Consider the following 15,924-nt stretch of genomic DNA (forward strand, 5'->3'; position numbering starts at 1 on the left):
AACTAATTGTCATTTTCCCTGCATTGCAACACCCACTATGCATCAAATGTATTTGGTTATAAAGTGTTTTTGAACATCTGCCTCAGAAAAGGGGCAGTAAAATGGCAGATTTTCTCCTTTATGGCTTTTTAAAAGTGTTACCTGCCCAGATAGAATTGTGGATTTGACTAAACAAGTTTTTTTTGTTTAAGGTTTAAAAATGTCTGTACATAGACTGGATAGATGGTTGCTCAAAAGGTGCTTTCATTTTATCATCAGTGATGCAGATAATAGCTGGTCAATGTTCATAGAAAGTATCCTTCTACTTAAGTGATTCTTCTTCCAAAGAGAAACTTACTATTTCTGTATTCACACTAAATGCTCATGATCTGTAGGCTGTTGTGAAAAGCTGGATAGTTACTCTTGGTAATATTTTTACAATTATAACGTGACAATTCAGGAGTAGTATACATACATTAGGAAGATGCTGAATTATTGTAACTTGCTGTTCCTTGTATTTCTATGTGAGTAGACATATTCCATGTTATTACTCATGTAGGGAGCTGTACTCAATGTTTTGGAATAGTTTTGTAAATTTTATTTGCTTTGCTGGAAGTTTGTTGACACTGTCAACCGATTGCGTAAATACTGCTCTTTCTACCCATTTTAGGTGACTTCTAAAAAGACAATCATCAATCCAGTCTGCACATTGCCTCCTAAACTATACATAGGCTTTTTTTAAAATTCCCTACCATCATATCTCCTGTGTTGCTGCAAGTCTTTATGAAAAGATGTGTATGTGGCCAATAGGTTACATCTCAATGCTCTTCTAATTCTGGCCACCAGCGCATCCTTGATTTTTGTTGCTCCATTAGTAGCTTTGACCAAACTGCCTATGCCTTCAGCTTTGGAGTTCCATCCCTAAAACACACTCCTTGTTTAGGGCATTCTGTAATGTGTAACCTGTTGTCCCCCCATCTCATTACTTGACTGTCAAAATCCTGTTTGACAAATTTTTGTGAAACATCTGGGACCAAAAACAGAAATTGCTGGAAAAGCTCAGCAGGTTTTCAGTCCAGTGACCTTCCTTAGAGTTGATGGCAGCTGGAAGAAATGTTGATTTTTAGACAGAAGATGGGAGGGTAAGGAGTAAATGATAGGTGGAAATAGCAAATGGTACAGTCACCATTGTGTTTAACATTTTAATAGTACATTATGTACATTAGAATTACAGTATGTGTAAGTATCTGATAGTTATCATTCAGGCTGTCCATTCTTTTACATTACCTTCACATGCAGTTTAAAGTTGAAATGATTGCATTTGAAAGATGTTATCTGTACAAGTCACAAAATTAATAATTGTCTCCTAGAATCATGAAGCAATATAATTCTGTTACCTTGAGATCTGCGTGTTATGTTTGCAATCTCAAAATAAATTTATTCCAGTCAGTCGCTAATGCAGTTAACAATTAGTTATTTTTTAGGTTGGTCTGATGCTTACAGCATGCTATGTTGTTAGTTTGCAGTGTCATAGCGTTATAAACATGGAAACGTAACCCTTCAGTCCAACATAGAAACGTAACCCTTCTGTCCAACTCATCCATGCCAACTAGATATCCTAAACTGATCTAGTTCCATTTGCCAGTTTTTGGCCCATATCCCTGTAAACCTTTCCTACTTAGGTACCCATCCAGATGCCTTTTAAATGATGTAGTTGTACCTGTTTCCACCACTTCCTGTGGTAGCTCATTCCATACATGCACCAAGCTCTGCATGGCAAGTTGCCCCTCTGGTCCCTTTTTAAATCTTCCCCCCTCACCTGAAGCCTATGCTGTCTTGTTTTGGACTCTCCCACTCTGGGGAAAACACCTTGGCAATTCACCCTATCCATGCAGCTTATGATTTTGTAAACTTCTATAAAGTCACTTCACCCCCTCTGACACTCCTGGGGATAAAAATCCCTGCATATTCAGCCTCTCGCTTTAATTCAGATCCTCCAATCCTGGCAATGTTCTTGTAAATCTTTTCTGAACCCTTTTCAAGTTTCACAAATCCTTCCTGTAGGAAGACCAGAATTAAACGTAGTATTCTGAAAGTGGCTTCATCGATGTCCTGTATAGTCACAATATGAAGTCCCAAATCCAATATTCAATGCACTGACCAATGGAGACAAAAATGTCAAAAACTACTTTCATCACCCTGTCTGCAACTCCACTTTCAAGGAACAATACACCTGCATTCTAAGATTTCTTTGTTCGTCAGCACTCCACAGGGCCCTATCATTAACTGTATAAGTCCTGCCCTGGATGCAACACCTCACATTTATCAAAACTAAACTCCATCTGCCACTCCTCAGCCCATTATCCATCTCATCAAGGTCCCATTGTACTCTGAGAAAGCCACCTTCACTGTCCAGTACATTACCAATTTTGGTGTCATCTGCAAACTTACTATCTATACCTCCTATATTCACATCCAAATCATGTATATAAATGATGAAAAGCAGTCGGCCCAGCACCGACCCTTGTGGCACGCCGCTGGTCACAGGCCTCTAGTGTGGGAAAAAAAACCCTCCAACACCAACTTCTGTCTCCTACCTTCAAGCCAATTTTGTGTCCAAAGTGATAAGAAATCTTTGTAAACACAACTTTTTAACTCTTCAGAAATACTGAGAGTGATCTGACATGAATAAAATGGTGCACTGTACCAGACTCCAGTAAAAATCTATTAAACACAAGTTGTGGCCTGATATTTTAAAGAAGCAAGAAGATGCTCCAAGTATTTATGATAAACACTTCAGAGGGTTCAGAATGAATTTATTTTGGAATAAGAACAACAAGCTTGGAGCAACTTGTGGTGAAAGAAAAATAGACTTTTCAGATAAATATTGGTGGGCATGATTGAGACAAACATTATAGACTGTTTTAAGTGGTGACTAAGTTTTGGAGAGATGGGGTTGAGGTTTATGCCTTTAAGTTGGCCAATTAGGATTGATGTCATTCTGAAAGAAACTTTGTTATTGAAGAAATGTTTCTAGGCTACTGAAGAAAACTTTCCATCAGTGAAAAAGTCATCCTGGAATGACATGCTGTCAGGGTGCAAGATTGATGTGGCAACTGGGATTGTTTGGTTACTTAGATTTGAGAGGGGATGAAATCAGCATAAAATCCCTACAGTGTGGAAACAGGCCATTTGGCCCAACAAGTCCACACTGACCCTCTGAAGAGCAATCCAGCTAAACCCATTTCCCTACCCTATTATTCTACATTTACTCCTGACTAATGCACCGAACCTACACATCCCTGAACACTATGGGCGATTCAGTATGGCCAGTTCACCGAACCTGCACATCTTTGGGTTGTGGGAGGAAACTGGAGCAACCAGCTGAAACCCATGCAGACACAGGAAGAATGTGCAAACTCCACACAGACAGTCACCCGAGGCTGGAATCGAACTCGCGTCCCTGGTGCTGTGAGACAATAGGGCTGACCACTGAGCCATCGTGCTGCGGTCTTGATCTTGTAAATTTTTTTGTCAAACAATCTTTTGGTAATACTTGCATTGAGCACAGTTTCATTTTTTAAAAATGGATTATTAGGAGTAGGTGAAGCCCAAGTAATTTGTTAATTGGTAGTCAAAATGTCTAATTCTGTTTGGTTGATTTACAAATCTTGAACCTTCAAATTCTGCATTTCTGTTAAATTTCCCTCATGAATATAAACTGTATTCAGACCAGTAAATTAAAACAAAAACTGCCTGTAAAATATTCAAAGGAATGGTCGAACAAATGGAAATGAAGCTTGAAAATGCCACCCCAACTGCTGGGTATTCCTAGTCATCGTGATTACGTTACTTTGCACCATATATGCATCATAACTTGGATGTTTGTACTTGAGAGGCAAAAGTGAGGACTGCAGGTGCTGGATATTAGAGTCAAGATTATAGTGATGCTAGAAAAGCACAGCAGGTCAGGTAGCATCTGAGGAGCAGGAGCCCTTCAATAGGAAAGCCCTTCTAGCACTACTCTAATCTTGTTTGTACTGTATGCTTTATTTTTCAAAACAATGTGTATTAATTCTGTAAATGTTTATTTGCAATTGTTGATGAGAAATCTTAGTTTTCTGATTTATAATTTGGTTTACAAATTGGGTGGCAATGCTAAATCAACCCTTTCTAAAGCTCTAGGTTTATGACAGTCAAAAGGCCAAACTGATTAAGCAATGGAGACAGTGATAGGGTTAAGTTTCTTAGGTTTGAGATTTTCAAGAGATTGTTGGCTGCATAGGTTGCTGCTTGGATATCCTTGCAGTCTTTTGGAAATAGGTCCTGTTTCTTATAATATTTGCATACAGTAAGGGGAATTATCTCAATTCATCATATAACATTGTGACAAGTTATTCACAGTTTGTCAAACTGTGAAAGAAAAGTTTCTTGTTGACATTGCCCCTCTAACCTACTTGAATGGGAGTGCACGTTACATTTTAAATATTTATCCAACACTTGACTTCCCCCAAAAAGTTGTCATTTGAATGTAAGAGTTAATGTCTGCTTCATCTAAAATGGTTTTGAGAGGTGAGTGTCATTACATGTAAATGCCATGTTTCAAGTACCCATGACCCGTGATCTGATATATTATTTTAGATAATGGATGTGGAGTCTCGGAATCAGGTTGAGCTTCCTGAACAATTTGGACTTGTCTGTTGGAAAATGTCATTTCCTTTTAGAAGTTGCAGTTTAGAGGGTGTTACCTTCACTGTATTATGTGGGAAGAACTCATCATTGCAATTGTTCTTATTCTGTTTCCCTCTTCTCCCCTTCTTTTTTTTTCCATCCCTCACACTCTCCTCTCTTCTCTTCTCCCACCCCCTTTCCCCTCCCTATTCCCCATCCCACCTCCCCATTCCCTTCTCCTCGTCTGGCCCTAGCCTGCCCTCACTGTGTCCCACCCTTGGCCTCTCCCCATTCCCTCTTTCTCACCTCCCTCTTCTCACGCTTTCTCTGTCTCACTCTCCTCTCGCGTGCACTCTCGGTCTGTCCCACTCACGTGTGCTCTGTGTGTCTGTGTCTTTCTCTCTTCTCTTCCGTGCGCGCGCACATTGTCTTTCTCTCTCTCCGCTCATGTGCTCTGTCTCCCTCCTCATCCTCTCTTCCTTTCTTTGTCTCTCCATGCCCTCCATCCCCCCCACTCTCTCATCTTCTCGTCCCTCCCTCCCTACCCCCCCCCACACTCTCGTCCCTCCCTCCTTCCACCCCATTCTCTCCCCCCTCCTCTGTACTCTCCCTCCCCCTTCTCTCGTCCCTCTTTCTCTCACCCCCTCCCCCCCCAAACCATCTCCATTCTCTTACAAAAAGGGTTGAAGTTGGAAAATGCAATTTTTAAATTTTGTTTTGCTGAGATTCATCAGCCCCTCTTAATTTTGTAATATAATTTAATTGCTTCTTTACCATGATATAGAATGAGGCATGAATTAAAATACTTAACATTAACAAACCAACTTGATCATTTTAAGGAGCGATAGTCACAGTAAAAGTAAAGCTGTCAGTAGTTCTAGAGGACCGTAGGGCATTTCTGCCTTACAGAAAGGCACCTGGTGAAGGTTGAGCATGAGGGTCACCATATATGAAGTGAAGTTGAGCATGTGGTACCTTCATGGTAACCTCAGCTGATACAGGAGTTGAATCCATGCCGTGACATCACTCTGCATCACAAACTATCTGCACCGTAACAGTGCAAATGAATGAAAACCGTGGGCGCATATTCCTCCTGTTTCAGTTAACTCATTTGGTTCAGTAGTTGTATTAATTTAGCACCCGCTTGAAAATTTTGTCGACTTGTTAATTCGCCTTATTCAGAGTTTTTGTGGGAATAATAAGTGATCAATGATAATCCTGCGTGAAGCATTTAAATTTGAGTCATGCGTATAGTTAATTCTGAAGAGGCATTTAAGTATGCTGAGGTGAAATACTTGAATATAGTTATGTGTTGGAATTTCAATGATCTGTTATGTAGCAGCTCCTCAGCTCGCAGTCTCCCAAAAGGGTCTGAGTATATTTGGCAACTGCTGCTGTCAGATGATAGATTGGTAGGGTTGTAATGTATTACATTCTCATACACAGGAGGTGATGGATAGAGCTCCTCAAGAGGCTACTGCAGTCTTGAATGCAAGAGCAAAGATTCTGTACTGCTGCATTCATCCTCCAGTGTAGTTACGGAAACATTTCCTTTGGCAGCAAATTGTGAGGGAGGTAGGATTGATGTCTGGAGGGGCTGTTTGAATTCTGCGGCAGATTGGACTGCGATTCTAGAGTAGCATCATTTTGCAGTAACTGTGGCTTCGATCTGGATTCTTGGATTTAAAACATCATCAAGGAAAGCTGGGAGACGACTTATGTTTTAATCAATCTCTGCCTTTAGCAGATAATATTTTGGGAGTACTTGCTGATATTTTGAGAGGGCTAAAATTAGCTTCATTTCCACAAAAGGTTTTTGTTTTCTCTGCCCTTCTTGACTATGAAACTGTATGTGCAGAGGCACTGAGATTGATGAAGCAGAAAAAATGTGGTATATATTTACTTCCAACAGAATAAAGATCGGTGTCGTGTCCCCCTCTTTTGTCCTCAAGTCTGTGGCACAGCCTATTCATGCCGGCATCTGTATTTATTTCTTAAACCGAAAGCATGGCAACTGCTGGGAATAGCTTTGTCCTCTTATGGCATGTTGAGGACAGTGACTCTTCGTTGGATTATAGACAAATTGCAATGCAGAGTCTGAGAATAAGTGAGGCGGAAGACTGAGACATTGCAAAAGCAACGAAGCCCGTAATGACATCTGTTTGGAGTGTGCAAAACAGAAGTATGAACTCTTCCTGGGAGGGAAACAATAGCAGCCGACCATTCTGTCTTTTGGGATTCAGTTACAACGAAACTGTTAACATTTGTCTCTTGGAAGTAATCATCATTGTTTTTCTCACTGTGTTAATAATTTCAGGTAACCTTATTGTTATATTGGTATTTCATTTTGCACCTCTTTTGAATCATCATACTACAAGTTATTTCATTCAGACCATGGCATATGCAGATCTTTTTGTTGGAATCAGTTGTTTGGTTCCTTCTTTGTCCCTTCTACGATATCCATCAGGATCCCACGAATCTTTAACATGCAAATTTTTTGGATATATTGTGTCCGTGTTGAAAAGCGTCTCGATGACCTCTCTGGCCTGCATCAGTGTTGATCGATATATTGCTATTACCAAGCCACTATCCTATAGTCAGCTTGTCACACCTTGGAGGCTGCGTGTTTGCATTATAATAATCTGGCTGTATTCCTTCATTGTATTCCTTCCTGCTTTTTTTGGCTGGGGCAAGCCAGGCTATCATGGAGACATTTTTGAATGGTGCGCTAATTCCTGGGAAACAAATGTTTATTTTGCAGGATTTATTGTGGCTTTACTATATGCTCCTGCTGCTTTTGTAGTCTGTTTTACTTATTTCAACATATTCAGAATATGTCAACACCACACTAAGGAAATCCGAGAAAGACATGCTCGATTTAATACACAAGAAGAGACATCAGAAAATCCAGCTAGTTCTGAGAAACGTTATGCTATGGTTCTTTTTCGAATCACCAGTGTATTTTACATCCTTTGGCTTCCGTACATCATTTATTTCCTCCTGGAAAGCTCTCGTTTTTCTAATAGTCCAGAGATATCATTTCTGACAACCTGGCTTGCCATTAGCAACAGCTTCTGTAACTGTGTTATTTACAGCCTCTCAAACAGCGTATTTCGGAAGGGCCTGAAACGTGTCTCAGGTGCTGTTTGTGCTTCATGTATCTGCTATGTGGAAAGCAAAAATCCTTCAATACCTGGGAGTAAAAGGTCTTCCAATGGCTGCAATACTTAAAAAGTGCAAGACACAACTTTGTGTTTGCTCATTGCATCACAACAGCCTGAATGTGATTTTAATTTCTCGAAGTGGGCTTAAATTTTGATCAAGATGAATGTGGTGTTGAGAACAATTTATCACTTGATATTACAGTTACCAACACAGCATTTTATGGGGCAGTTAATTTTTTAAATTTAAATTTAATTTTCTGAATGTTAATTTTTTTTAAATCTTGCGATCAAATTCCTAACTTCATTCTCACCTGTTTGTAATTGTGTATGAACTGTTTCACTCTTTCCAGGGAATTTAAATATTTATGGGCCAAATGTTTTAATTTCTTAGTGCACTATGCAAGGAATTTTCAAACATACTATTTCACTGACAAAAGATATGTATATTTGGATTTGTAATCAACTGTGAATGCAAAATTAGCATCTTAATCATAAGCGACAGACCCTTTTAAACAGTTCACAAGTTGACAGTTTTGCAGAGACATATTGTTGCATTGTTGTAACCATATCACGAGGCCACTCTTGAGTGCTGTGTAGCAGGTTGAAGTGTTTTTATATTCATATTGTACAAAAATTATTTCACTCTGCAGAGAATTTTCCAAGTCTCTTTTCCAGTATTTTGTTAAATACACTGTTGAACATAAGTGGTCCTGAAACGTTATTAAGTAACTCTGAATGTAGGTTTGCTCGTTGAGCTGGAATGTTCGTTTTCAGACTTTTCGTCACCATACTAGGTAGCATCATCAGTGAGCCTTTGGATGCAGCACAGGTGGTATGGCCCGCTTTCTATTGTGTTTAGGTTTCCTTGGCTTGGTGACATCATTTCCTGTTCTGTTTCTCTGGGGGGGTGGTGGGGGGGGGGAGGCGGTGGTAAATGGGACCCAAGTCAGTGTGTTTAAGAATTCCGGTTGGAATGCTGTGCTTGTCAACAAAAAGCAAAACTAATGTCATTTACAAAATACCATGCAAGAACTGTAACAAACATTACATTGGACAAACAGGCAGAAAAGTAGCCACCAGGACGCATGAACATCAACTTGCCACAAAAAGACATGACCCACTCTGTCTAGTATCCTTAGATGAGGGAAGGACACCACTTCAACTGGGACAACACATCCACCCTAGGACAAGCTAAACAGTCACAGATGAGAATTCTTCGAAGCATGGCATTCCAATTGGAACTCTATCAACAAACACATTGACTGGGATCTCATTTACACTCTTTTCTCCCCCCGCCCCCCCCCCCCCCCCCCCCCCCCAAGCCCCTGGAGAAAAAGAACAGAAAATGATGTCATCAACCCAAGGAAACCATAACACACATCGAAAGTGGGCCATAATACCTGTGCTTCATCCAGAGGCTCACTGATGATGCTACCTAATATGGTGACAAAACAGCTGATTACGAACCTTCCAGCTCAGTGGGCAAACCTGCTCCAGAACCTTAACCTGAGCTACAAATCTTCTCAAAACTCACTGTTAAGTAATATACCAAAGCAATAAGGAACAAAATGTATTCTGAGCCATACATTCCTGTTTCACATTTGATAATTCCATTAATTTGTTCATATATATGACCCATAAATGAATCTAAGTTTAAGCCTTTTAATCGGTTTGATGGTTCTTTTTATTAGATGACATGGCAAGGGATTAGGTTTTCACAAGCCATGAACCTTTCAAAGGTTCAAACTATAATCAATTTTTTCCATATGAGAAGCTTTAATTTTTCAAAAGGGGACATGCCCAGAACATTGATTTCTCCTGAGTTCCTGGGCAAAATTGACATAGTAGTAGTAATTAAGTCATAAAGGCAGAAAATTAAATGGGAGCAATTTGTTGACAGAGTATTGTTAAAAGATGTGCATTGATTTGCATTGAGAAAGCCACCATAGCTACCTGTGCAAGCCATTTTTCATCAGTGCGATCATTAATGAGTTAAAAATCTCGCAATACCAGGTTATAGACCAGCAGGTTTACTTGAAAATACTAGCTTTTAGTGCACTGCTCCTTCATCAGGCCCAAGCTACCTGATGAAGGAGCAGCACTATGAAAGCTAGTGCTTCCAAATAAACCTGATGGACTATAACCTGGTGTTGTGTGATTTTTAACTTTGTCCACCCCAGTCCAACACCAGCAACTCCACGTCATCGTTGAGCACTGTGCTGGACCTGCAGCCAGAGACCTGTGCGCTGCACCCTCCTCCTCCTCTGGCTCTTCTCCCACCCTCCGCACCTCTCCCCCATAATAAAGGAAATTAATGCAGGTTTATATGGTAGAATTGCTCTCCCTATATATGTAAAATGGAATATTGAAATTTAATCAATTTTTAAAAGCATTCCTGGGCATAGATAATGGATTAATCTTGGAAATAATTATGCAATTAAAAATTTAAGTCAACGTATTATATTGAAACTGAATCATGAGTAAAGCTTTAGAATTGTTGTACAATAACTGACGAGCAGAAAAAAATGCTGTAACCATATTGCTACATGACTCGAGTACTGTGTAGCAGGTAGAAGTGTTTTTATATTCATATTGTACAAACAACTATTTCACTATTTGTGGAAAATTTTCAAGTCTCTGAATTTAGCAAAACAACAATCTTGCTGGATTCTTGTGCCCTATTGTAGCTTGTTCTTTTAGAATAGCAATTGCCACTATTAAATAACTTCTGCTACACTGGAACCTGCCATTATCCTCACCTGCACCAGTAAGTGTTGTGAAATGGTTGCCATGCGTCATTCAATAGAGCCGTATTACCAGTCAGTTCAGATCGGAATTGCAAATAAAATTGAGATATTTCAGAGTCAGCCTGCTACTCTTAAGTTTGTACTGTATCATTTATTGGCATAATTGTTCTAGTTGAACTTGTATAATGATCAACCCAGTATGCAATCAACAAACTTAAATGAGACTGGTATAGAAATTATGCTTTCAAAAGCGTGGATGTGCAATAAAAGTCAGATCACTATATTGCTGTCTCCAGTGTTTTCTTTTACTTGCTTTAAAGTGGAATATGATGGAAGTGGTTCTTATCAAAAGATATATTTGTATCAGGTGTATGAATGTCCAGTTATTCCTCTATTCTTGATAAGATGTCCTCTTTGCATCATTAAGAAGTTATAGTATGAGTATAGTTCAGATTGTCCTGAATGCTTTTCATTTTGCGAAGTACAGTGTTAGTGTCAAGTCTGTTTAGGACTTTGATTTGATTTGCCCCTGGGTGGAAAACTAGTGGAGCTGAAAAAAGCACAGCAAGTCGAGCAGCACCAGAGGAGAAGGGAAGTCAACGTTTCAGGTTGGAACATTTCATCGGGACTGTGAGAGAGGAAGGGGACTGAAATAAATAGAGAGGGGGTGGGGCTGGGAGAAGGGGGCAATAGGTGGACGGAAGTAGGAGGTGGCTGAGATTAGCCAGTGGGAAGAGTGGAGCAAATAGGTTGGAAGAAGGATGGACATACGGTATCAGGTTAAGGGGGCTGGGTGGAGAGGGGCGGCTGGGTCTGAGGTGAGGTGGAGGGTGCGGAGATTTTGAAGCTGGTGAATTCTACGCTAAGGCTGTATGTTTGTAAGCTCCCAAGGTGGAAGATAAGGTGTACTTCCTCCAGTTTGCATGTGGACTTGTTTGGTGGAGGAGGCTCAGGATGGACATGTTGTGCAAGTGGATGTTGAAATGGCTAGCAATCAGAAGGTGGGATTGATTGGTTCAAACACATTTGAGTATGTTGATTTTAGAAAATGTTTTTAAATCAGTTTGGGGCTTTGCAGACACTCTTTCTGTGATGTAACCATTCTATATTAAAAATATATGATGGTTCTCAAATTATGGGGCTTAGATGCAGTGATGTGTTGGGAGAAGGGAACAAGTACAACATGTTTATACATTTGTTCCTGTCAGTTTGTATTGTTTAAATAGTGTAAATCTGACATCAAACCTTGTATGTAAACATGGATAGTTACTTTTGAGTTTTAAGCACAACCTTTTATCATAAGATCTAAGATTTAGAAGTTTGACGACTTAATGGTTTTGTCTGTTCCTGCTAAATCTAAATGATGGTTTAAATGTGAAGATAATACACAGGACTGTGTAAAACCATATGGTATTAGAGCAGAATTAGGCCATTTGGCCCATCGAATCTGCTCAACCATTCAATCATGGTTGATAGGTTTCTCAAACCCATCCTCTTCTCTTTGTAACCTTTGATCCCCTTCCTAATCAAGGACCCCTATCTATCTCTGTCTTCAATACACTCAATGACTTGACTTCCACTGAATCACCACTCTCTGGCTTAAGAAATGTTGCCTCATCTCAGTTCAGGTCCTAGTCCCTTCTACTGTGGAAACATTTTCTCCATGTCCATTCTATCCATGCCCCTCATCCTTCTAAACTTGATCAAGTACAGACCCAGAGTCCTACTGCTCTGTGTTTAACAAAGCCCTTTGTCCCTCAAACATCATCTGGACACCTCCAAGGCCACCATATCCTTAGATACGGGACCCAACATTATTCGCAATGTTCCAAATGTAGCCTGAGCAGAGCCTTACGTGGCCTGAGCAGTACATTACTGCTTGTATTTTAGCTGCCTCAAATGAATGCTAACATTGCATTTGTTTTCCTAATCAGCTGAATCTGCATGTTAACCTTGAGAGTCCTGAATTAGCTCTTCTAAGTCTCTTCGCGCTTCAGGTTTCTGAAGCCTTTCCCCATTTAGAAACTCCATTCTTCTGACCTCACATTTTTTCATATTGTACTCCAATATTTTTATTTAATATTTGTATTCAAATATTTAATTATTCCAACTTATTTGTCCTCTCTCCAGCCTGTCCAAGTTCTTCTATGGCTTCCTGCTACCTCAACACTACCTGTTCCTCCACATATCTTTGTGTATTCTGCAAATTTAGCAACATTACCCATAGTTCCTTCATCCAGATTGTTGTTGTATAACATGAATAATTCTAATCCCAACAGCTCTGAAATTGGACAGAATTTGAAGTCCATTCCCTAACAAAATAGGCAAAACTGTCAGCTGAAGGCTTAAGGCATTTGCCTGTAGTGGAAAATCGCTTTTTGTGAGCTAGCTAGATGAATCCCCTTCTCCCAGAGTTCTGTGTTTCCTAGAAGTGATATTTTAGGCTGCACAAAATAAAATGGTAATTGAAAGCAGTTTGAACAGTTTCATTTATTTCTGCTAATTCTAGAGTTTGGAAATTTGTGATTTTTGTTTCTTCTGCTATATTTCTATCACTGATTTTTAAAGACAATTTTCACGTGAATATATTAAAACTTCTGAAATCTGCTTGAAATATTCTGTGACCATATTTTTTTTTGTAAATAATAAAGGTACAATACTTTGTAAAATACTTGAGTATTCTCTGTGGTAGTCTAATTTGCAGTAAATATTAATGTTGAATTCCATAGGTAATGCGATACATTGAGGATCAAAACTACCCATGTAATTTCTTGACATTACCTCCAAGCCAGCTTCACGTGTATGTACAATGTTTTGGCTTGGATTATCAGATTTGTAACACAAACCCACTATTTAGAAAATGTCCTGAAAAATTATGACTGGGGCTTTGTGTTTTCCCCATATGTACAAGAAGAACTATGAAGTAAAATAAAGGCATAAAAACATATCCCCTAAGCACAATAAAAATAACAATTTTGATATAACATTAAGTTGGAAAAAAAGTGACTTTTAGTTGCCGGAGATCCATTTTGGTTTCTGGGCATGTGTAAAATGCATTTTTAAAGTTTGATAATTCTTATCGGATAAGAAGAGTAACCTAAAGTACTTTGATAAATAGCACAATTTTTTAAGTGAATATTCCATTGAAAGCCCTTTTAAGGCAAATCTGATCACAGGAAATCTCAATGAGACACAAGTAAAAAATCCTTTTGAATTGGAAATGCTGTACAAATTGGAGTGAGGACTGCAGATTCTAGCGATTAGAGGCAAGAGTGTGGTACTGGAAAAGCACAGCAAGTCAGGCAGCATCCAAGGAGCAGGAGAATCTGCGTTTCGGGCATAAGCCCATCATCAGGAAACGTCGATTCCTTATGCCCAAAACGTCAATTCTCCTGCTCCTTGGGTGCTGTCTGACTTGCTGTGCTTTCCCAGCACCCCACACTCCAGATCCCCAGCATCTGCAGTCCTCACTTTCGCCTGTTCAGATGCATCATGACAGGCCTTCAGTAATGGTGGGATTTGAACCCGGACCTTCTGGCACCAAGGCGGGTTGCTACCACAGCACCCTGCAATCTGTTGAATTTTGAGTTCTGAAGTGCTTAATCGATTAAGGTATACTGCCATTTTCTAGAAATTTTTGTTAATGTACTTAATGTAATTGCTTAATTTTAATATTAGTACTTTATTTATAGCTACTTGTCTCAAAGCTCTTGTAACATCATTAGTGCCGTAAGAAAGATGATTGAAAGGTTAGGATTTGAGTGTAACCAACGCACCACATGTGAAGGGTGATCTTTCTGTTGATTGGGTTATACTGATGGCGTGTCAGTTATGGGTAATACTTTGACCATAAATGTAGCAGTTACAAGATAGAATTGTAGGAATAAAATTGTGCCAAAATGTGAACGTTTTCATCAATTGGATAGTTGATACATCACGAAAGGTAATTGTACAATAACCTGATGGTTATGTGACTACATATGCTGTTGATTGTATCATTTTTCCTTAATAAATGTACCACAGAACAGGAGCTTTTGGAATTTTTCATATTAAGTACTTACATGTATGGATCCTGTGAAATTATAATACTGCCCACAGTGTACAATGCCAATTACTGGTAACAATTTTTTAAATATCATATTGAGTATATTGAAAATAGTCTAATTGGATAAACTAATTTTTCTTTTTTTTTTGGAAAAGGAGTTTTTAAAAACTTGCATTTAGCTGCTCACATTTGTGTTCACATTTTAAAATTTGCTGGCTGACCCACTAAATCAAAGGGCAAAAGCACAAACCTTTCTACATATCAGGAGAACTAATTTTCATCACGTGCTCTAAAACATCTGTAGCAAATTAATGAGCAAGGGCTTATCTGAAAATAGTGGTCGTTCAAGTTTGATTTTTCCTGAATTAATTTGCAGCTTATTTTGTACTTAACCTTTGAAAACAATGTAACCGATAAAATATATTTAATATGCATTTGTAAATGACTAGTTAATAGAACCCAACTTGTTCTTTAATCCAATTTTAATTACTCACATTAATGGAATATTCTAACAATACAGGTCAGGCACTCTCTCAACACAGTCTTGTGATCAGATATCTGAATATGTATGTCTTGGGCAACTTGACAATGATTACGGAACACTCAATTTTCTGAATTCTTTATGATGTTTTGTTTAGATTACTTACAGTGTGGAAACAGGCCTTTCAGCCCAACAAGTCCACACCGACCCGCCGAAGCACAACCCACCCATACCCCTACATTTACCCCTGCCCTAACACTACGGGCAATTTAGCATGGCCAATTCACCTAACCTGCACATTTTTGGACTGTGGGAGGAAACCGGAGCACCCGGAGGAAACCCACGCACACACTGGGAGAATGCACAAACTCCACACAGTCAGTCGCCTGAGGTGGAAATTGAACCCGGGTCTCTGGCGCTGTGAGGCAGCAGTGCTAACCACCATGCCACCCACTAATTTCTATTAACTTATCCTTCGGCAATCTCATAAATAACTTCTAGTACAGTGCCACTTAAAATATTTGAATGCTGTCATTAGTACTACAGCTGGACAAATGCTGGCTTCACTGTATGGCTCAGAGCAGTCACCATGTAAGGGTGGAACTGTGCATAAATTATCTAGCCTTTTCAGATGTCACAATGTCTTTTCCCTTATAGGTTATTGGAGGCCTTTTATGTGGATTGCTTATGTAGACCAGATAATGCGAAAATACCGCTGGTCCCAGGGGTCTGAGATTTATAGTGTCTTTTCAATTATGCTACCTATTGTACCACATGAACCTTCACCTTAATTTATGAATACCAAATATATGTCAAAACATTAACGGAAATAGATAT

General features: G+C 39.3%; 2 protein-coding genes across 4 annotated transcripts in view; both read left to right on the plus strand.

Moving 5' to 3' along the window:
- The window catches only part of rabgap1 (RAB GTPase activating protein 1), a 182,049-nt gene that overhangs the window by 105,650 nt on the left and 60,475 nt on the right, over positions 1 to 15,924 (plus strand). The gene's annotated exons all lie outside the window — the stretch shown is intronic.
- LOC140469607 (probable G-protein coupled receptor 21) lies at positions 6,019 to 8,545 on the plus strand. The gene has a single exon (XM_072566282.1). The coding sequence runs from the start codon at positions 6,802 to 6,804 to the stop codon at positions 7,879 to 7,881; it is 1,080 nt and encodes a 359-aa protein (XP_072422383.1). The 5' UTR covers positions 6,019 to 6,801; the 3' UTR covers positions 7,882 to 8,545.

This window comes from Chiloscyllium punctatum, chromosome 49 (assembly GCF_047496795.1).
Source record: "Chiloscyllium punctatum isolate Juve2018m chromosome 49, sChiPun1.3, whole genome shotgun sequence".
Classification (NCBI taxonomy): domain Eukaryota; kingdom Metazoa; phylum Chordata; class Chondrichthyes; order Orectolobiformes; family Hemiscylliidae; genus Chiloscyllium; species Chiloscyllium punctatum.